The sequence below is a fragment of the Drosophila pseudoobscura genome, chromosome 2, assembly GCF_009870125.1.
Source record: "Drosophila pseudoobscura strain MV-25-SWS-2005 chromosome 2, UCI_Dpse_MV25, whole genome shotgun sequence".
Lineage (NCBI taxonomy): Eukaryota > Metazoa > Arthropoda > Insecta > Diptera > Drosophilidae > Drosophila > Drosophila pseudoobscura.
The window spans coordinates 28,579,598-28,600,973 of record NC_046679.1 but is presented as its reverse complement, the minus strand read 5'-3'; the positions used below and the strand labels follow the sequence as shown (position 1 = coordinate 28,600,973).

Below are 21,376 nucleotides of genomic sequence, written 5' to 3'. Positions count from 1 at the left end.
ATTTAAAAAGGAGTTTAAAGGGAGTTTAACAGAGCAAAAAAGCTGGAACTGAAGCCAAGCCGAAGGGGCGCGTAAAGGGGTTTAAGTTGCAGTCACACTTTTGTGACTTTCCAGTCGATTCAAAGAATCGATTTACAGCACTTAAACGATTGGCGCGCAATTTGAAAGTTAAATAAAACTCAATATTGGGTTTAATAACATGCATAAACATTTGTTCTTTATTTTATAATGTTGTACATGAAGTATATCATAGTTAGTATATAGTATTAACAATCGTTTTTTTGCCGCTAATCTCAACATTTATATCGTAGATCTCACTGTTTTATTTTCAAAATAAAGTACACATCGCATTGGATTCTTTGTTGTACGTTTGGTCCCTCTTTTCATGCCAAAAAAGAGTGAATTAATTAGCTATTTAATAATTGAATAGGTAATCAATCAATCTATTAGGTATAAGTGGTCAAATCTATCCTGGTTATATAGATATCTATACGCTATGCTTTGAAGTGCAATTGATTAAATGCATGTACAAAAACTTTCAGCTACAATAAAGTAATTTCATTAATTTTCGTTCCCTTTCCCCCCCTTTTTCTGTTTTTGGCCAAGTCATGTGGCAATTAGTGTGACAGCCACACCAAGAACAAAAACTATAAAAAAATGGACGTAAAGTTTACTACGTGTGTTGTGTGTGTGTGTTTGTGTGTGTGCGTGTCAGAGTCAGAGTGTCTGAGTCGCAGCCAGGGAGTCTCTCAAAAGTTACGAGTCATTCATTTGGCAAGCAGCTTCTGTAAATTTCCTTCAAAAGGATAAGAAGGATGCGTTTTGAGTGGCGAAGAAAACGAAACCTTTCCTGCGAGTCAGACAAGTGCTAAAAATTTGTGCTTACGCGTGTTCTGTCCCAATCTTTTGCCACTGACGTTGCACCGTTTATTATGTCCGTCATCAAATTTATTGTTGCACTCGGAGCGTGTCTGGATTTTTATGTGGGAATTTTTCATGGTTAACGGGTAATTAGTAAAGTTTTTCCATTGCCAACCATTCTTTGATGTTTTTGTCTTTTGTGGTCGGTCAATGTGGTTTTTTTTGTGGCCAATCGACAAAAGCGTTAAGCCACAGAAAATATGCTCAAAGATGAGTAAATTCTTTGGGATGAAATCAAGATGAGCCCCAAGGTCGAAAACATATCCTGATGCTCTTTTAACCTCAAACATGGCCTCTAATAAACCCAAATCCTAGTCATTTCCGTAACGTAATCTTCTGTGTCTTAAATTCAACTCAATTTGGAGTACATTCTTCAACATAAAAATAGGAACTTGGAGCTAATTTTCCATTTCAATAGAACCGCTTACTCATAAGTAATTCGTCTGGCTTTGTCATATAAAGTACACCCTGTCTCCCTGGCCATGGCAGCCAGAAGGCTGCTAGACTGCTTGATGGGACTGCTGTGCATCATCAGAGCCGAGAGGAGCCTGGTTGCCAGGCAATTGATGAGCTCTCATCATGGCCTGCCAATTTGTCAAACGATAATTTCTGGTCCAACGAACTTTGTCATTTATCAGTTGTTTAATTTTTAAAAGCATTTCCAGGTCGGTAGGATAAAACGCTCACGCCCCCACAAGTGTCCTTGTTTGCTCTTTAGGCCTTCTTGATGTCCCCAAAAAGAAAACACACCGAAATGTTACTCACATCCGATGATGGCGGTTGGTTGCCTAAGCTGATTAACATTAAGACTCTCCTCATCACAAAGTGCAGAATGTGTTTGCTTTGGGTTTGTGATGCCCCAATACATATGGCACTACGTGTATGGACGATAGACATTTTCGGGTTTGTCAAGAGCTTAAATTTATGCCCAGGACTTGTCGTTATTGTGGCTGAGAACCAGGTTTCTTTAAACGTTCCATTTTGCTCTAATTTAATGGGCGGGAGAACTCTTTTGGGCCTTTATCTCCGGGACACGGGGTCGGAATCGCTGTGTGCTTCCCCTAGAATTGTTATGCGATTCCTTTTATTGTTTCTTTACGCTTTGTTCGTGTGCACTGCACCCAGTTTTCTCCGCTGCCGTTTTTATTATTACAGCCTCGAGCTACGCTACCCCAAAAAAGAGGACACAAAAGATGGCCATCTCCGCCAAAAAAGAATATAAGAAAAGTCACTCAGTTTCTCTGTCTATATGTCTGTCTGTCTGTCTGTCCGTCCGTCGGTTGGTTAAATGCTCCCACGCTGTCAATATCCGAAATTGGCATACATATATACATATGTACGTATGTATAGGTACAGACCCGCATGTGGATATGACTCTGGGTGTTAGCAACAATATCGGTTCGAACCCAGGAACGGAACACTTGAAAAAGATTCGCCCTTTAGTCGTATTTCTTTCTTTCTTTACCCTCCATTCTGTGGCATGAGGGTTATGGTTGGTTTTTTTTTGCGACAAACAAAAGGTTGTTGCATGGCATGGTGGCATCCAGTCGGATTGCATTTTAAATTGAATTGCCTTTGGTGTGGCATACAAATGGAAATTTATTGAGATGTACGTATGAAAAAAGCGCGGAAATCCCACAATTGTGGGCCAGCTTTTTCGATTAATGGATACAATTTTCCTCACATTTCATTCTCGTGGCAGGCATTTATTTGTTGTACCAACTGTTGATCGTTAAATTGAAGTTTTAAAATTTAAACTGTTGAAAATATGAAAGATTTCTTTTTAATAAAAATAAACTTAAAATGTTTTCTGGCGGCTAATGATTGCTGCCATGGCAATTGCTTGGAAAAATCTGTTACATTATTCAATCCCACTGTGCACACTGTGGCAACATAATAGAGCCATGCCCCATGTCCCAGGCATCCTCTTCCGTTCCAGCAGCCACTTCAGAAACTGCAAAGGCAACAAAAAATGCAGAGACGGAAGACTGGAGAGAAACGTTTAAACAGCACAAATTCCGCTGCATTCCGATTTGTGTGACGACTCTGTGTATGTGTGTGGGGGTCTGTATCTACGCGAGTGGGGCAGGATGCAGGATGCAGTATGCAGGATACCGCCACACTCTTGGTTATTTTTGTTGGCAAACTAAATCGTCAACATCAACATTGTTGCAGACCGTGTTGACATTTAGCCTTGCAATGCCACCAGTAGGAGAAGAGTAAATACCAACTGAAAGGAAAAGTAAACGAAAGGATCCACCGAGCCCCCAGGCCGTGAAACAGCCCCATCTAGAGCCTCTCTAGGCATTGATATAGTACTCCCGCTTCTTCTGGCACTTCTCATACGCAATGTAGCACAGGGCGATGGTGATAAGGACCAGTATGGTGATTCCCATTATAATGCTAACCAGGATAATCTCATCGTTGATGCTCTTGTAGGAGTGACCTGCACAGAGAGAGAAAGGAAACAGATTAAACAGAATGAGAACAGACATAACGCCAGAAAAGACACGACAACAGATAAAACAGAGTAAGAGTTGATGGGGAAAGATGCAAAAAGATAAAAGAGATTCGGGAGTGGGAAAGATTTAGAGGCCGCTTTGACAAATTACAGGCAATTATTCTTGTCAGGTGGGGGGCGGCCGGAAGGGAGGGATGTTTTTGCTGGGCTCCTCCTGTTGTTTGTCAATCAACAATTCGGTTTGTTTGGGACTCTCATGCATATTCAAGCCACAGGAGGAGCATGAGGTGGTGCCTCCTGGACAACAATGTATGTGGCCAGACCATGACAAATGCATTGTTGTAAAAAATAAACGATGCTCATACATATGCTCGAAGGCAATCCCACCCACTCGCTGAAACAAACAGAAAACAGACATAAAAATAAGCAATAAACAAAAATAATATAAAGATTGAACATGAATTTCGGATTTTTATTATAAAAGCCATTTCAATATTTTACGATGCAAACTCGCAGTACATGTATTTTCGGATTATTAATGCAAAAAGAACAGATGTACGAGTATGGAGAGAGAGCAAGAAAATATTCCCAAATTTAAACATTTAAGAATTAATGATTCCGTTAATATTAATATTAAACTAAATTCTCAATTGTATGATTCAAAAAAATATGTCAAGAGTTCCACATTATAATGATTTTGGAGTTGATTTTCGAAATATATCGTACCTTTGATTTTATTTGAACAATTTAAAAGATTTGTAGCTAATTTTATTGAGAATTAATGCCACTAAAGAACTAACGGTTAAAAATAAAAAAAATGTATAAGTTTAAGACACATTAAAAATAGTAGAAAACTTCAACTTTGGATTGATATATATTCAGGGAAATCTACGCTACTGACACGAATCAAAAATACTGTAAAAGGTTTTTTAAACCATTAGAAATTAATTTTTTGAAAACATTTTGTGAGTGTTTTGCAAAATCCAAGGACGAGGACTTGATCTAAGCATCCAGGCTAACAAATTTATTTTTGTTTCGCTCAAAATACAAAACGACTGTCGCACAGTGCTATTTTCAATAAACGAATTACCAGAATAATCGACCAATTAATTATTGGGGGGGCTGTGTTTTCCCGTAAATACATTTGTAAATATAACAATTTCCTGCATTCAATAAATTAGGAGAATTTCCGCGATTCATTTTAAACGAAAGCCATTCGTTAAAATATATGTTATGACCACCACCCGCCAAATTTCAATTTGTTGAAATCCTCCAAGCGATGCTTGTTTCTTTTTTGTGGCCCTGCCAAATAGATGGCTCATTGTTCGGGCCCCATTTGGGGCCAGATGTTTGCCTTATGCGTAATTTAACACATAATCGATGGAGCGTTCAGCTCAAAGAGCAGAACACACACAACATCAAGCGAATTAGAGCCTTGTTTAGAGGCAGAGGTCCCGACGACGCCAACCGCCACAGATTTGTTAATTAGACTTCTCGTATGACAAAGACGTCTCAAAGCCGAAATGTCCTACGGCCACTAGCCAATGGCTGACCATAAATCTCATATGCCTTCTGCCTGTATGCGTGTGTGGTCAATGGACTTGATTGCTGGCATCTAACCGTTGAGTGCTCCTCATGGTTCATGGCCATTCGCTTTCCTGATAAATTGGCAATCATTTCGATTGTTTTTCTCTGCCGTGGCCAACCGTGACCAACAGTGACCTGCCTTACCTGCTGCCCAGGCAATAAAATTCAAAAGCCTTTCTGCGATTTATTGCATTTTTTGAAGTGCTAATAGACTACAGCTTACGATTTCTTCCAGGATGGACTGTAGAAGAAGTAGACTCAAGAAAAGCAACCTATTGAATCGGGTTTTTTACTGGTGATTACCATTTCTTTGGAGTTTGTTTTGAACTAATAAATCTTACATTTCGAAGGATAATGATACGGAAATTTGAGTGAATTCAACCAGATGAAAGATGAGAGCAATCAGGGCACCCTGGACAAGTTTTCTTCTATTAAAAGAACCAGGATATTCATTTAGAGATTTAAAGCACTTCCTTTCGAATATGATTAATGTCTGTTCGACTGGTACTCATCCCACAACGATGGAAATTCGAATCATTATCAAAAGTTTGCAGTGCGGTTAAAGTTCTGTGGACTCCCATCCCATACACCCGTACAAATTTGGTAGGCCATTCATATTTGAGTTCCCACAAATTGCTTGAAACATCAAAAGCGCAATAAAACTTTCGGCAAAACTTAAGAATAAAACGAAGACCATGAAGTGAGAGGGAGAGTGGGACAGCAGGACGTCCGTCCAGGACAGGCGGCATATGAAATAATTCATAGATATGCCAAGGGCGGTAGGCGTACCGCCATAACTTTTTTGCCTGTCAAACCGTGAATTATGAAAGAATGAAATATGCAAAATTCATGAAGGAAATCCAAAAATGGAAACTGTCAGAGCCCACAACCTAACTAAGCGTAAATTAATTCGATATACGAATGGATGAGCCCACTGGATGGGCGACACTCAAGGACACATGTCCTGCTCTCCTGCTCGCCTGCTCTCAGATTTGTATTAAATTTCGTTGATTGTTTTTCCCAGAAATCCTAACAGTCAATAGAGTCATTTGACAGATTATGTGAATAGACATGGCATACAAAAAAAAAGAAAGGACGAGCCAGTATTCATCTAAGTATGGTTATGTAATATCGGTTTCTTGTATGCGGGCTTATATGTGCGTCGTTTGTTTTGCTGTTGTCCTGTTAGTGACATTCTTTCCAAGTGTTTTGTGGCCACAAGGATGTGGCCAACATTAAGGAATTTCATTTGAGCCAGATTGAAGCGGTGAACCTTTTTCCAAGATGTAGGGGTGCGACCCCTCACTTTCCGCTTTAATGTTGGTCTGCGGAAAGCTTTCTTTAATTTCAATTTGACCTTCCCGTTGCTACCGATTGTGTTTTTCGGGTTGGCATGGAGTCGGAATAGAGTGTGACAGGAAAATAGCAATTAAATGACATCAAAGTGTTTCTCGATTTCAATTTCCGCTCCTCGCCCCCCTGTTGTTGGTAGTCCCTGCTGATTGACGGTGGCCTAATTTGCCGGGATAATGGAATACATATTTAATAAATGCGGATGGCTACCTGCCCCCTCCTCCCCTTCTAATGTTTGGCTGTCATCAAAAACGTGACAGACGTGATCCTGCAAAATCTATGGTAAACCTTAAGTGATTCCCATAATGGAAATTATGATAATTAGCCGGGGATATCGAGGCATGTTCCTATTTTCAAACAGAGGCCAATACTACCACAAAAACTCAGCATGCCATTAGAACTAAGCATAGAATGTCTTTCCGTTTAAACTCCAAATATATGCACACTAACGTATAATCCGTACCCCATTAGAAATATAGAACTTCGTTCTGTTTTAAGTCTAAACACAATTCAGTAAATTCACGAAAATGGCCGAACCAAATAAGTAAGTTTATTTAAATACGAGGAGGCCACCCTCGGCTCACTCGCCTAGGTTTGATAACCATTGAATGAATTCGTCTTTCAAACCAGACCAGAGCCAGACGAGAAAATCCCCGTTAAAAGGTGCATGAAAAATTGCTGCCTTTACCATTGGAGGGGAAAAGTAACAGTTTTTGTTCCACTAATACTTTTACCAATACTGGTCCACGGCTGTCTTACACAATCGCCGGTGAGTAGCCGCTTTATCCGCTATTTCTCACACAATATGGATTTGGTGTTTGATCTTTTAGGAAATTATTTGCTTGTATTTGTTGGTCAATATGGCCATCTTTTGGATAACCGAGGCCATTCCTTTATACTTGACATCGCTAATGCCAATCATGTATTTGCCATTTGCTAACTATTTGGTGAGTGAATTCGAATTGAGAGAAACAAACATAATTTTAATCAATCCCCCTATGTCCCTAAGAGCTCCGATGATGTGACCAAGCACTACTTCTCCGGGACTGTGGTGATGTTCTATGGCGGCCTAGTCGTTGCATTGGCCATCGAATACTGCAATCTTCATCAACGGATTGCCCTGCGAACGATCATCATTGTGGGCTGCAGTCCCAGGCGGTAAGAGTGGATGCCATTGATGATGCTTTTTCCAAACCAAACCCCATTTCAGTTTGCTCGCTGGCATGATGATAGTTAGTTCTTTTATGAGCTTATGGATATCGAATTCGGCGGGAACGGCCATGATGTGCCCCATTGTAAAGGCAGTGCTTAATGAAATGGATTCTGAGAAAATCTTTGATGTATACATGACCCAAGAGGAGGAACACATGGAGGAGGGCGAGTGAGTCGATGTTCGTATGAATTTTCATACATTTGCTAACGTTTCATTTGATCTTTTGGCAGGCCCCCGCACCTGTCAAAGGTGGCCATGTCCTTCTACTTTGGCGTTGCCTATTCGGCCACTGTGGGCGGGTGTGGCACCCTGATTGGCACCGGCACAAATCTGGTCTTTAAGGGTATATATGAAACGTGAGAAAGCTTTCCCTTTCCATTAGGAAAATGCCTAACCATTCTCATTCCCCAAGAACCTTTCCCTCATCCAAGGAGGAGGTCAGTTTCCCGCTTTTCATGGCCTATTCGATTCCGCTTGTTGTGATCGCTCTCATGATTACCATGTACTTAAGCCTCCTGCTCACCCACATGGCTCTCTTTCGATCAGGGAGCAAGTCGGGCCAGGCTCTGAAACAGGCCACCAGGAATAAGGACCAAGTGGAGATCGTCCTGCGCGGCCGCCTCGAGGCTCTGGGTCCCATGAGCTGCCATGAAATTCAGGTGGTTATCATATTCACATTGATGATTGTATTGCTCTTCACCCGCAAACCGGGCGTCTTTACGGGCTGGAGTTCCCTTCTTAGTGCCATGTAAGTGGTGTGGATATATCTTTTGAAAGATTCTTGGGCTTTATCCTCCTATCTTAGGCCTGTTGGAACATCCTCGACGGTTTGTATTTGTGTGATTTTACTGTTCGCATTGCCCACTCAGTACACATTCTTCAAATATTGCTGTGGCAAGGGTGAGTCCTTCCTTCTCTCAATGTATTTATCACCTTTAATATCCTTTTTGCAGCTCCTTTCCCCGGTCAAACCATCGATTCTCTATTGTCGTGGGATTTCTTGCATCGTACCCTGCCGTGGGGACTCTGCTTTCTCTTGGGTACGTGTCCATGGATCTGATGTGTCTCTTATAACAGATCGTATCCCCCCGTCCAGGTGGTGGCTTTGCTTTGGCCGAGGCCTGTAAAGTGAGCGGAGTGACCAAATATATTGCCAAGGCCATGTCGGGTATCCAGGTATTGCCGAGTCGACTGGTGCTGCTGTTGATACTGATGTTCACCTTGTTCTGCTCCGCCTTCACTTCGAACGTGGTGGTGGCCAACATTGTCTTACCAATTTACTGCGAATTGGTAAGCGAATATCTTTTTTAAATATCCTCCAGCTCGTACAACCTCTCTGCCCATAGGCGTTTCACCTGGAAGAACATCCTCTGCTGCTCACTCTGCCCCCAACCCTGATCACAAGTTTGGTATTTCTGTTGCCAGTTAGCACTCCACCAAATGCCATCATTTGTGGCTACGGTAACATCAAGACCAAATATTTGGTAGGCTAATCCTTGGGTCTCTTTTTATACATTTACTCAACCGATTGATCTCCCTCTATTTCTTCCTCTTGCAGATAAAAGCTGGCTTATTGCCCACATTCTGGGGACTCTTTTGGGTCTATCTGAATAGCGTCACTTGGGGAATGGTTGTCTTTCCCGAAATGTCTTCATTCCCAGACTGGGCCAAGGAATACAAAAACAAGACCAAAGCTGGTATTCTGTTAGATAACATTCCGGTCTTTAATTAAATCCTTTAGATCGTACTCTCTAAATTATTACGTTGATCAAATAAAATTCCATAGAATCAGGCTTTTTTAGAGGAGATGCTATTTTGCACCTTACTCTTGAAATAAAAGTATAAATTATACAACAGAAGCAACCGTTTAAGGCACTTATTTCCTTGAGAAGATATACTACTCTCTGGTGATATTTCCATGGACTTCCTGCTAGCTAGGGATTTGTATGCTCCTCAAATAGATCTAAGTACTTTGTTATATTTGGAGCGAATTAAGTGGCCGCAAGACGATAAGTCTGCAAAGTGAAAAGTATGGGGAACAGGTACCCAGAAAGTAGAAATAACAGAAGGTTGCTCCGATGGCACCCAGTTACTTGATCTAGTGTGCATCTGACTGTCCTGTCTTTCGATTCAAAATACCAAATTGGCCAATGAATTGGGCCAATTCTTTGAAGAAAGGAGGCTCTTTCATCACTGACGTTGCCTTAGATTCTATATTTCTTCATGATATTGGTGTCTTTAATAAAACCAAGTATGTCATTGGAAATACATACAATACATGTACTATATACCCTTCAGTCGTTCAGTAAAATACTAGCAGCACAGACGTGTGCTCCGAAACGGAAAAACACAAATTAAAGTGAAGCCGAAATGGCTGAGTAAGTAGAAATAAAGGCCATTAGGAGTTTGGTTTTCATTAACAGAATAATTTCTGAACAGACCGGAGCCAAATGAGAAAATCCCAGCTAAGAGGAGCTTGGGAAAATGTTGCGCTCTACATTGGCGGGGCAAAGCGACAGTCCTAATGCCATTGCTAACCTTGCCCTTGCTGATCCATGGAATTTTAGATAACGAACCAGTAAGTAGCCAACCATTAATGTATTGAAGGAGATCCGCCTAACGGATGTGATCTATAGGCATTCAGATGCATGTATCTGGTGTCCAATATGGCACTCTTTTGGATCACCGAAGCAATTCCTCTCTATTTGACATCGCTATTTCCGGTGGTTTTTTTGCCACTCTTTGACATTTTGGTGAGTCGTTGCCGGAGGGTATCAATCAGCGGTCGACTAATCCCCTGATAATGTCCACATTCCATAGGGTTCCGATCAGGTGTGCAAGTTATACTTCTCCGATACGGTGGTGATGTTTATTGGCGGCCTAATCATAGCCTTGGCCATCGAATATAGCAATCTGCATCAGCGTATTGCCATGAAGACCATTCTCTTAGTAGGCTGCAGTCCAAGGCGGTAAGTACTAAAGGAAAGAACCACTCGGCTCTCACCACCCACCACTGCATTCATTGTCTTTTCAGTCTGCACTTTGGTTTGGTCATGGTTACATGTTTCATATCATTATGGATCTCCAACTCGGCTGCCACAGCCATGATGTGCCCCATTGTGAAGGCTGTGCTCAGCGAACTCGATTCGGTAAGGAATAGATCTCTTTTCCGAATATTAGGGTATATTTATTTGACTCTTCGTGGTACGTAGCAAAATATATTCACGGTGTACAAGTCTCAAGAGGAGGAGCCAATGGAAGAGGGCGATCCGCCTCATCCATCGACCATATCAATGGCCTTCTACTTTGGCGTTGCCTATGCCGCAACAATTGGCGGCTGTGGCACTTTGATTGGCACTGGGACAAATCTGACCTTCAAGGGTCTATACGACACGTAAGCGATGTCACCAATTGATGCTTCCATCAATACCTCCCCCTCTCTCTCTTAGACGTTTTCCCAAATCGAAGACACAAATTGATTTCCCCATTTTCATGGCCTATGCCATACCAATAGTGGTTATAGTGAACGTTTTGCTGCTGTATTTTTCACTGCAAGTCACACACATGGGTCTGTTCCGTGGGAAAAGCCAAACGGGGCTGGAGGTTAAGCGCGGCACCGAGGGCCAGGCAGTGGTGAAGACTGTGATCAAGGCACGTCACCAGGAGCTGGGTCCCATGACCTGTCATGAGATTCAAGTGACTGTGTTGTTCATACTGATGGTGTTTTTGCTGTTCACACGTAAGCCTGGCTTTGTCACTGGCTGGGGCGACTTTCTGAATGCACAGTACGTACTTTGAGGATTGATAATTATCCATGGGTAGCTAATCCATTGTGCATTTCATTTTCAATAGGAAAATAGGCAGTGGACCGCCAGTTTGGCTGCCCGTCATGTTGCTCTTCGCATTGCCCACTCAGTATACGTTCTTCAAGTACTGCTGCGGCAAGCGTGAGTCGATCATTCATTCATTCTTGAACCCTTAATCCTTACACCTGTGATCTATTCAGCTCCATTTACTGGTCAGAGCATGGATGCCCTGCTCTCCTGGATCTACATACACAGGAATACACCATGGGGTCTATGCTTTCTGTTGGGTATGTGACACAGATCCGATCCTTGTCCGCAGATACTAATTGGCTCTTTGTAGGCGGTGGATTCGCTTTGGCCGAGGGCAGCAAGGTCAGTGGCATGGCCAAGATGCTGGGTGACTCACTGAAATTCGCTTCCAAGATGCCGCCCATTGTGGTCGAAGGCATGTGCATTCTCATTGGACTCTTCTGCACCGCCTTCAGCTCCAATGTGGCCATCTGCAATATTCTCATTCCGATCTTTAGTGAAATGGCCTTGGCCATTAAGATGCATCCCCTGAAGCTGACTCTGCCGCCATCTTTGGCTATTAGCATGGCCTACCATCTGCCAGTGAGCACTCCACCAAACGCCATCATTTCTGGCTATGCTGGGATCAAGACCAAGTACTTGGCTCTGGCCGGCATATTGCCGACAATTTGGGCCTTTATCGTCCTGATGTTGAACAGTCAGTATGGCAATATCATTTTCCCAGAGAGCACAAAGTTCCCCGACTGGGCGAAGGACGCGTAAACACGCATTTTTCCATACTTATTTCACACATGCCAAAAGCAAATAACAAATCAACGAATGACGGACGGCATCGTTAAGGATCTCTTGGACCTCTTCGTTGATAAATCCATGGCTTACTTCCTATACACTTGCACCAAAACTAAACCAAAATCCACTAAAGGATAGTAAGCCACTTGGAATGTTAATCATATACGAACGTGCATATGTATTCGGATATGGTGGACATTTTCCAATGGCGCAAAGACATCGTAACACACGCCAAGACTTTGATTCTTATGCCCTCTCGCCCCATATCCACAAATATGTGTGGCAGGTTGTTAAAAAAATATGTACATGGAAGATTATTGCCCAAAAATCTAAGATTCATAAGCCAAACGAATCAGCGGAATAAGTTTCCCCTCAATACGAATACACACATAAGGATCCCTCTCGGAAGACACTGAATACAAATCAAATTACAATCCAATGCATGTGTAAGCCCCTCTGAATGTTAATGAAATATATATTGGTGGGAAACACTCGTTAATATCAGCAATAACAATCAAGTCATAAATATTTATTTTCAATTATATTTTCCCCACGGGGCAAAACCGCAGCCAGGAGGTAGGTATACCAAGGGGTATCCGATTTCCACGATGACAACTTATTTAATGCTTATTTTATGCCATTTACCAACACTGAGAGAGCTAAGCCACACACACACACACAGCCACAGCAGGTGGTCCTCGCTGTGGGATCCTTACCACAAAGATATAGATTACAAAGACCAGAGCGAGAGCGAGGGGAAGCTCATAAATAACGCACAATTTGTGGCAATCAAAAACTATGATAAACTTATTCAAAGCTTCCTATAAGCTGGTGGGGTCTTGGTGGGTTGCGGGTGGGCGTGTACCGGGGCGTTCATAAGGGCATTGAGACACACTTAGGCGATATTTTCGGGGGCCCGAAGGAAACAAAAAAGTTTATGCAAACACAGCAGAAAGTCGTATTTGTCCGTAAAGTACTTGCAACATTCGGCTATGGCTCCAAATGGAAATCATTCACGTTTCCAAAATCATTAGGATATTCTTGAAACAGTACTGGATTTGTTTTCATTTACATTAAATAACAATAAAGACAGTACTTGATTACAGAGCTAAGCCACTTGAATTACACTTCTGCCACCCACTCGGAAATTCATTCTTATTTTGGGGAGTGAATGATATGCCCGAGTACCTTGTTCCTTCCTCTCAAACGTCACAGCCTCATTCAGGCGTGAATGATAATACTCAGCCGTGTACGGGTGCACGGGTGCAGGGGTGGGGAGCCCATAAAAGAAACACGAAAATCCCCAACTGACATACGCATAAACAAATCATCTGTGCACACACGCACACCCACTTACGCACACCCCCACGAAGGCAATGCCCATACCCACACACGTGTGGGTGGAACTCACGAGTATTCAAGCGAATGAGCAACGCAACCAAATAAATGTAATAAAAAAAAGCGAAAGAGACAGAATGGCCCAAGAATGAGCTTTGAATATGGGAATACAAATAAAAAAGAAAGAAACCAACAAGCACGCTGTGCAACACTGATTACGGTATGGCATGCGGCAGGACTTCATCAAGAAATGTTCCACCGACAAGGGGACGTCAAGTCGACGCCAGTGGGGCAAACACAAGACCCGCCAAATGGGCGACGAGGCAGACAATGGGCAACCAACCAGCCGCTTTTCTTACACACTGCGAAAATCAAGAATCAACAAAGGAATCAGGAATGAATAGATTTGGCAACAATTGAAGTGAATCGTGAATGCATTACAAGGCTCGGTCGGGAGCTTTGTGAAGGAGAAGAACTTTTCACAAAGATATTCAAAAGAGTTAGATTTTGGGTGCAGCATTTGGGTGAACATAGGACGAGTGAAACTTGATTCTGAATTTAGTTCTTTCTCTCAGTGCACGGCTGATGAAGCAAGGAGGCTGACACCGGATGTACAGTGGTTAACAAAACAATGGAACGGGCATAAAGTAATGAAGTGAGCAGCATGCAAATAAACGTACAATAAAAGTATTAATAAATGGAAAATAATCTTTATTATAGTAGACTCTAATCAGGGTTATCTTTAGCCACTTACTACTGTAATAACTGTTGTCCGAGTAACCGTATTTTCCGGCTGTTCTTCCCCCGCCAGCCATCTTGGCGAATGGCTTTGTTCCTCTGTCGGTTCGGTAGATGATACTTCCTGCCCCAGGCTGCGATGGTTGTTAACGCTGTTCCGTTGTTCTTATTGCCGTTGCTATATTGCTGCTCTCCAGCACCATAAAGCACTCAAAGTTGAATGAGCTGCTGATCGGCTTTTGGTTGTGCTACAGTTCCGGCTGTCTGTCCAGTTTCTGGGGCCTCAACTTCGGTTACTACTGGTGCTACAACTTTCCAGAGAAAGTCCTGCTCCTGCGGCAGGAAAGAGAGAAAAGAATAGTTAGCGTAAGGAATGCATATCAAATCTGAGCAAATCCCAGACCGACAAATTGTTAATGACTCTGTCAGAAGCATAATCAACTCAAGTCTGGAGAAGAAATCAGAAATCCCTACAGCACACACATGCTGGGAGGCAAACAAAACAGGAAGTTATCCAGGATGTTCTGGATTTCGGAAACGCCAACTCAAACACCAAAGAAGGCGGTGGATTTTAGGGATAGTGCGATTCTGTACTCCGAATAAACAGGATTGATATTTACTTTTCCCAACAAAAGATGCCAAAGTCTTCTAGCAAAAGAATACACACAATTTTGCACACTTGATAGCTTTTTGTTTTGTCTCCAAAATTAATTGTAAATGCTTCAATTTTTCTAAAAGGGAACACCTCTTGGGAACACCCCAATTTGTGCCTTAGTCACGTTACGTATACGCAACGCCTATGCCTGTTTTAATTATAGAAAACACCCAACACCAAACATGAAATGCTCCTGTCGCGCCTGGTCGTGTAATTATGCATATAATTAATATGCATGTACTTATTTAATATTAACCAAATGGCTGCCACTTGGAGCATGTCACCAGCAGAAGCAGAAGCAGAAGCAGATGAGTGGAACAGGCAGCAAGGAGTGAGAGAGGGAGTGCCAGTGGGAGTGGAAGCAGGCGATTGGGTATTTGTTGCTCCGTCATGCTCCCTCCTCCACCACCCACTATCTTGGCAACAATAAATTGTGTTCAATTAGAGCAATTAGTGTAAGAAGCTTTCGCGGCAAAAGGTGTACATGCGAGACGTACTGCACATACATATATGTATGTGTGTGTGTGTGTGTGGGTGTGGGTGTGAAGGCGTAACCATGGCCTCGTAGCATACATGTATAAATTGTAGCCCTACACCCAGCTACCCCTGGGGATAGACACTGCCAAGGCTTAGTGAAAGCAATTTGGGAATTGCATTGCCAATTCCTTCCAAGAAGCAAAAAGCTGGGTCAGAGGTGAGGCCTGTGTGGTTATGCTTGATGCATTTCTCTAGTTGGTTTGCTCCAGTTGCTGGAAGCGAATAGCTCTTACCAGGGGTATGGAATCCGTCTAATGAGGTTTGGTATTTGCTTTCCGCAAATGAAAAGAAAGCAATTTGCAGACGATAAATTTCCTTAGAAATCTGAGCTTTGTTTTAATAGCGTTCAAGGGTCCTCGTTTCTCCCCCCAGCACCATTTTGCTATGCCAACAACCTGAAAATGTTTTGCAAAGGCATTAAGTGCGATTAGGTGTCTCCCCTTTTTCTTAAGAACAGTCCAAGTATACTAGATTCCAACATTGAATTTTAATTAAAAAATAATCTAGATCCAACGAACTTCTTCTTTACAGTAGACCCACCAATCAACTGTCAAAACTTTAGTGGTTTTGCCTAATAGCTGGACAACTACGTAAGAACTACCATCGATACGCTATCTGTATGCCCTAGATATCACACATCAGTCAATCCAGAAACAATCTAAGGATTCGTGAGAAAACTTTGTGCACGAGGAAACTTTTCTGTTGGGCAATTGCCTTAGCCTCCAATACAATTTATTAGCTCCCACGCACAGGTTACGGCACGAATTTCCCGCCCTCTCCCTTGTGGGGTCAACAATATGTTGTGTGTACGTAAAAGTTATACAAAATAAAGTGCATACATGCAGATCCATTTTGCATATAACCAGTCAGGCGGGGCATGGCTTCCAACTCGATTATGAGCTCAAAGTTTCCAGTGGAATCATCCAGTGTTTTGGTGATTTCTTGCACGTACTTTCAGCTCAAACTCAATTACACGTTCAAAGAGCAATTCCTTCTTTTTGTGTGCTAGGTGGGGAAAGCAACCACAACAAACCTATACAAAATAATAAAAGTTTTTCCCGCTCTTCTGTTTGTTTTCTCATTGTGCTGCTATCGCCTGTAGTGGAGTGTAGGTACAGCTGTTGGGGCACCGAGGACGAGCCCCACGACTAAGTGAGAACATATGTTGGACAGCAGATACACAGGCGATAAAGCACTGAGAAAAACGTTAAGGGACTGAGATCTATTCTCTTTTACTCTGCAGACCTATTATGAGTATTCTCTTAAGTCAGATCCGATCTTCAATGCCATCTCTCAGGTTGGCTTAAAACCTTAAACAAAACTTTCAAAAACAACTTTCTAGGTGAAGTTTTTCGTCTCAGTGGAGGCATAAAGTAGGGCCAGTGAGTGCGGATGTGAGGGAGAGAAAGCTCGAATGATGGCTTCCATATCAGGTCCCAATAGGTTCCGGTCCTTTCCGTTCCCTGAATCCCTGTTCGCGTGTGGCCTGCTGTAAGGCCAAGTGATGCCCGAAAATAGCACTAAAATTGTCGCCTCTGCCGTTCTGCGTATTGTCTGTTTTTGGCTTTACTTCCTGTGTGTGTGTGTGTGTGTTGGAGTGCTGATATGTGTGTTTGAGTGAGAGTCTGTATGTCTCTGTGGGGCCACATCCCGTTTTCTGGGCATGGCGTGTGCGCACGAGTGCCATTGTCTAAATTATTTGGATGGCGTACATTTTACGTTGAATTTTGAAGAACCCCAAGGTTCCCAAGGACCCTGTCCATGGACAGATCCTTCCTCACTCAGCCAGGATGCAAAAAAACAATACGTCAATTTGTATATACGTATGTATGCATGTGTCGCCCTGGTGTTTGTCAGGGCAAGTGATTCCTCATGATTGGCCTAATTGTCAGTCAGGTCAGAAGCACAACATGGGAGTGGTAAACCGATTCGTTCTTCAGTTTCCTGCGTGTGCATTCAAGTACTTTATGTGGGGAAAAGTACGTGCAACTGTGCGGACGTGTATGCCCTCGTATAAGCTTGTATATAATCCCCGATCCAGGTTGTATGTACAAGTATATAAGGTTACTTAATTGATGTGCTAATGGATGCTTTGTTTTTAAATGGCTTTTTTTTTGCCGAAAGAGAGAGAGAGAGAGAGGTAGTCCCCCGTCGACGAAACAGAAGAAACATTTTGCTGGCATTTTCACGCATGCTTTTACCCCTTTTTCAGAGGATATTTATTTGCACAGGATACAAGTAAATAAATTGAAATTGATTCTTTTGGGGATAGTTAGGGTGGCATGGGTTTCAGGGTTACATTTTAGATCCATTTCAAAGGCGTTTGAATAATTGAATCATGGCACCAGCTTTGGGTATTTAGAATAGTTTATTATGCATAAAATATTCAGATATTGTGCGGTGCAGATTGTGGTTAAATTTTAGATGAAGTTTAAACGAAAAATTTTACCCCAAAAGAGTATACATACAGTATACAGTCCTCTATTTTTTCCTTCTTCAATTGATTGATTGGCTATCGAACAACAGCAATCAAACTTCAGACTTCAAACTTCAAAGACATTAAATAAACTTTATTTGAAACATTTCTTGAGTCACGTCCATGGCCGAACTTTGCTGTACCATCTACATATATATTCGTTCGTATTATTCTTCCAAAACTTGAAATAGTGGCCCAAAATCAGTCATTGATGAATGCTTAACCTCTTTGGCATTTTTCTTATTTTCCCTCATTTTCTTTTATTGATTTTTGTTTCACCCCATTGCGATATAAATAGCTTAACCAAATTAGTTTTTCCTCCATAAGCTGCAGGGGAACTACTTTTATTCAGCTCTTACTTTGAGCGCCGTTTCATTCCATGTACAATTCCAATCCTGCGATCCCCTAAAGGGATTCGGGCAGGCGGCTTACCTGTAATTAGACTGGGGAAAACGCGCTCTCCCTTTAATATTTTATTGAACCAAACATATAGCCAGATATGTGCTTTAAGGATGCACGTTTTTCTTGAACTCACTCAAGTCTTAACCGGATTTCGCTTAAGCTTTCAGTGGGAAAAATTGAAAAAATATATAAACTGCTTCGAGTGCCATAAGCTCTCTGCCTCTGCCAGGCAGCAGAACCGTCGTAGTAGATAAATGGAAATATTCCTCAAGTAGTTTCCATTAAATATTGTGAAACGTGTTCTAGTTTAAATGGAAACTTTTTCACATCTCCTTCTGCTACTTTTTGTAGCTGCCACAGAATGGAGACTGCACGGATAGAAGCTAATAAAAAATGTATCTTGAAATTTCATAATTAAAAGCGTGTTTTATGGCAACAAAACAGGAAAATAAGTGCAGGTGGAAATGTGAAATATTGCTTTTTAATGCAAATTGAAAAATGGGGAGAACTAGGTTGATTTAATTATTTTTAGAGCCTCGTTGTATTTGTATAGGTAAATCATTTTAATCGCACAAATCGCATATCATTTAATTGGAAAAGAGTTGAAAGAGCTTTGGCTGACATTCAAGATATAAGTAATTTATGTATATGTATATAATTGATATGATGTATGTATCTCCAATTACTCCATGATCAAGGTGTCTCTTTCGTTTTGAATTATGAGATTGTGGTGATATTTTTAGAGCAGATTTTGTGTAACTATGTGGAATATGTTCTGGGTGGTTTGGTTTAATCTAATGTTTCCTTTGTTTCTTGAAAAACTTTCTTCAGAGTGACGAACTCTTTGTCATTGCCGAAGCAAAACCCCTCCATGTAGCCCACTACATCCACCGTTGCATTTGTCTCGCTTTTCAGATCAATGCAATCGTTCCCCTCCAAGACTAGGTCGAGGTATTCATCGGAGTTCTCAGAATCGAGAGTGGCCTCCACAGTGATACGGTCCTTGGAATGAAGTCGCAATTGCGCATCATATCCTTTGTCCAAAGTGAGGTTTACGATATGGACTTTCACGGGAGAGGTTAATTTGTAAATAAAGCCAGACCTCATCGGCAAATATGTTAGATATGGCTTTTCTTCCTCAGATTCTGTCATTGCAAGCCTTAGGAAAGCGAAAGATCCCACGTTAGGCCAATTGTCCATACCAAAATGGAAATTGAAGTACTTACTCTTAGGGTGCAAAAACACACGGTTTAAAAAGGTTCACTGCTAGTAGTGTAAGGGATTTTGAAGAAATATATAATATTTTCGAGCAGAAATCGTAGAAATTTCTCTCCTTACAGGCACTGTCGAGACGACACACTGATGTATACTCGTGTCGGAGTGACTACTAGTTCAAAGACGATACGATAAGTCTCTATTATATAAAACTGTTTTGGGTCGACGTCGTCTGACATTTTACTCAAATCGGCGGGAGAGACCAAAGCGAGTGAGTCGGTGGTTGGCGCCTGACCAAAGTATGCAGGGGCGTATTATATTATTATCTATTTGGATATTTCGTATACGTTTTTCACCCCATTATAATTTATACACATTTTGTTAAGATTTCTATTCCAAATGGTTTTAGAACCAAGGGATTGCCGTATTCAAACAGTACTCAATAGAACTTTGATAATATCTTAAGGGTTTTATCATTGGTTGTCATAGAGCTATAGAACAGTAGCCTTACAGTCTGCTGCCATGGAATCGGCCACCCTAATGCTGCTGCCTGTAAAAATAATTAAATGTTTCATTGAAGCTCTTGGTAACAAGACTCCAAATAAAAACCCACATCCCAGACAGCTTTAAGAAGAATGCGTAAAATTAAAAGTGTAATAAAAGACCATTAATAAAAACTGAAACAGCCAAACAACAATTCCTAGAAGAATTCCCCCCACAGGCACTTTCCAAAGTCCCATTTCATAATACATAGAAACGAGACGAAAGATTCAATAGCTAAATCATAATATGCAAATTAAGGGAGCTAAACACACGGCTTAAATACTTTAAAGTTGAACATTTTTTTTGGCCACGTCCTGACGCAACTCCAACGATGTTGATGGATTGTTATCGGGTTGGATGGTTGGTTGGTAGGCGATGCGTGAACTTGACTCTGAACTGTGAAAAATGAAGTGCTGATGGAAGTATAAAAATTTCAGCATGCAGTAAAACGGTGGCCATAAACCACGTAGCTCCCTAGACGACCATGACACCCACCCACCCATCCACCCACTCCCACTCCCTTCAAAGAAACCTAAATGTAGGGAAGGGCAAACCACACCTGAATGGTGTGCAGCGGGGCAACAGACCTACCAAAGTGAGTCTATAATTGATTTATATTGGCCATATGGCTGAGCGCTTACCTCGGTAGCCAGCTACCAGCTATTGTTGTCTGCCAACTGCCATTAAATGCCTAATTAAGATCTATCTCACTTTACTGGCAGTTGTCCAGCAGTGGGCCGCAAAACTCACGCCTTTTAAATATCCCTTTTTTGTGGTCCGGGGCTCCAGTTTCAATTTCAATTTCAGTACTTTTCTGACCCGCGCGGGATAATACGTATACGCACGCACACTCGCACACAGCAGCCACAGCAGGCGACACAAAAGCGCGCGAAATTACACAAACAAATACGCAGACGAACAGGCAAACGCACAGCGTAAAAGGACTCCGGGTCTCCGGGATTGGCCTAAGTAAATATGGCGCCAAACGGAGATACGATGTCGCCACCGGAGCACACTCGGATGAAGCTCTCGCGTTGCGTGTTTCTGTGAAGCAACGTCTGCTCTGGCCGACGGTATTTGTTGTACTAACTGTGGCCCCAGCGTGTGATGTTTGTGATGAATGAACATGAAAACCAAGCCGAGTCAGACGAAGGATGCCCAACCACTTTGCATTGTCAGTGAAAGATGCGAATGGACCACCACCCACTGACGCCGTACGTTGGAGAGCTTTTACTACGCCGCGAGCTTTTACGACCCCACCGCACGAGTGGCTTCGTGCGTTCAAAATGCTATGCAGAAGACATCTCCAAGG

General features: G+C 42.1%; 4 protein-coding genes across 4 annotated transcripts; 2 read left to right on the top strand and 2 right to left on the bottom strand.

Annotated features, from left to right (window-relative positions):
- Nucleotides 1-185: 185 nt before the first annotated feature.
- Nucleotides 186-21,323, bottom strand: LOC4803065 (uncharacterized). The gene is made up of 3 exons (XM_001359828.4): nucleotides 20,706-21,323; nucleotides 14,253-14,569; nucleotides 186-3,367 (listed from the first exon to the last, which is right to left on the bottom strand). Exons 2-3 carry the CDS (start codon nucleotides 14,311-14,313, stop codon nucleotides 3,222-3,224), a joined length of 207 nt encoding a protein of 68 aa, XP_001359865.1. The 5' UTR covers nucleotides 14,314-14,569; nucleotides 20,706-21,323; the 3' UTR covers nucleotides 186-3,221.
- Nucleotides 6,711-9,391, top strand: LOC6897908 (protein I'm not dead yet 2-like). The gene is made up of 12 exons (XM_002137974.3): nucleotides 6,711-6,866; nucleotides 6,953-7,091; nucleotides 7,153-7,269; nucleotides 7,332-7,480; nucleotides 7,533-7,703; nucleotides 7,766-7,891; nucleotides 7,948-8,283; nucleotides 8,341-8,435; nucleotides 8,489-8,575; nucleotides 8,632-8,825; nucleotides 8,882-9,019; nucleotides 9,094-9,391. Exons 1-12 carry the CDS (start codon nucleotides 6,850-6,852, stop codon nucleotides 9,265-9,267), a joined length of 1,743 nt encoding a protein of 580 aa, XP_002138010.1. The 5' UTR covers nucleotides 6,711-6,849; the 3' UTR covers nucleotides 9,268-9,391.
- LOC4803066 (protein I'm not dead yet 2-like) lies at nucleotides 9,767-12,674 on the top strand. Its single transcript, XM_001359829.4, has 10 exons — nucleotides 9,767-9,913; nucleotides 9,975-10,113; nucleotides 10,172-10,288; nucleotides 10,356-10,504; nucleotides 10,570-10,684; nucleotides 10,748-10,929; nucleotides 10,985-11,320; nucleotides 11,388-11,482; nucleotides 11,542-11,628; nucleotides 11,682-12,674. The coding sequence occupies exons 1-10, from the start codon at nucleotides 9,906-9,908 to the stop codon at nucleotides 12,131-12,133; spliced, it is 1,680 nt and encodes a 559-aa protein (XP_001359866.2). The 5' UTR covers nucleotides 9,767-9,905; the 3' UTR covers nucleotides 12,134-12,674.
- On the bottom strand, nucleotides 18,846-19,700 carry LOC26533673 (uncharacterized). The gene is made up of 2 exons (XM_015182783.2): nucleotides 19,533-19,700; nucleotides 18,846-19,465 (listed from the first exon to the last, which is right to left on the bottom strand). The coding sequence occupies exon 2, from the start codon at nucleotides 19,456-19,458 to the stop codon at nucleotides 19,096-19,098; it is 363 nt and encodes a 120-aa protein (XP_015038269.2). The 5' UTR covers nucleotides 19,459-19,465; nucleotides 19,533-19,700; the 3' UTR covers nucleotides 18,846-19,095.
- Nucleotides 21,324-21,376: the final 53 nt, after the last annotated feature.

Coding starts and splice junctions, on each gene's coding strand:
- LOC6897908 (XM_002137974.3), top strand. Junction 7,481..7,532: donor GTGGGCTGCAGTCCCAGGCG/GTAAGAGTGGAT, acceptor ACCCCATTTCAG/TTTGCTCGCTGGCATGATGA. Junction 7,892..7,947: donor TTTAAGGGTATATATGAAAC/GTGAGAAAGCTT, acceptor TCATTCCCCAAG/AACCTTTCCCTCATCCAAGG.
- LOC4803066 (XM_001359829.4), top strand. Junction 10,289..10,355: donor TGCCACTCTTTGACATTTTG/GTGAGTCGTTGC, acceptor CACATTCCATAG/GGTTCCGATCAGGTGTGCAA. Junction 10,930..10,984: donor TTCAAGGGTCTATACGACAC/GTAAGCGATGTC, acceptor TCTCTCTCTTAG/ACGTTTTCCCAAATCGAAGA.
- LOC4803065 (XM_001359828.4), bottom strand. CDS start 14,313: ATGGCTGGCGGGGGAAGAACAGCCGGAAAATACGGTTACTCGGACAAC. Junction 3,368..14,252: donor GGACAACAGTTATTACAGTA/GTAAGTGGCTAA, acceptor CTCTCTGTGCAG/GTCACTCCTACAAGAGCATC.
- LOC26533673 (XM_015182783.2), bottom strand. CDS start 19,458: ATGACAGAATCTGAGGAAGAAAAGCCATATCTAACATATTTGCCGATG.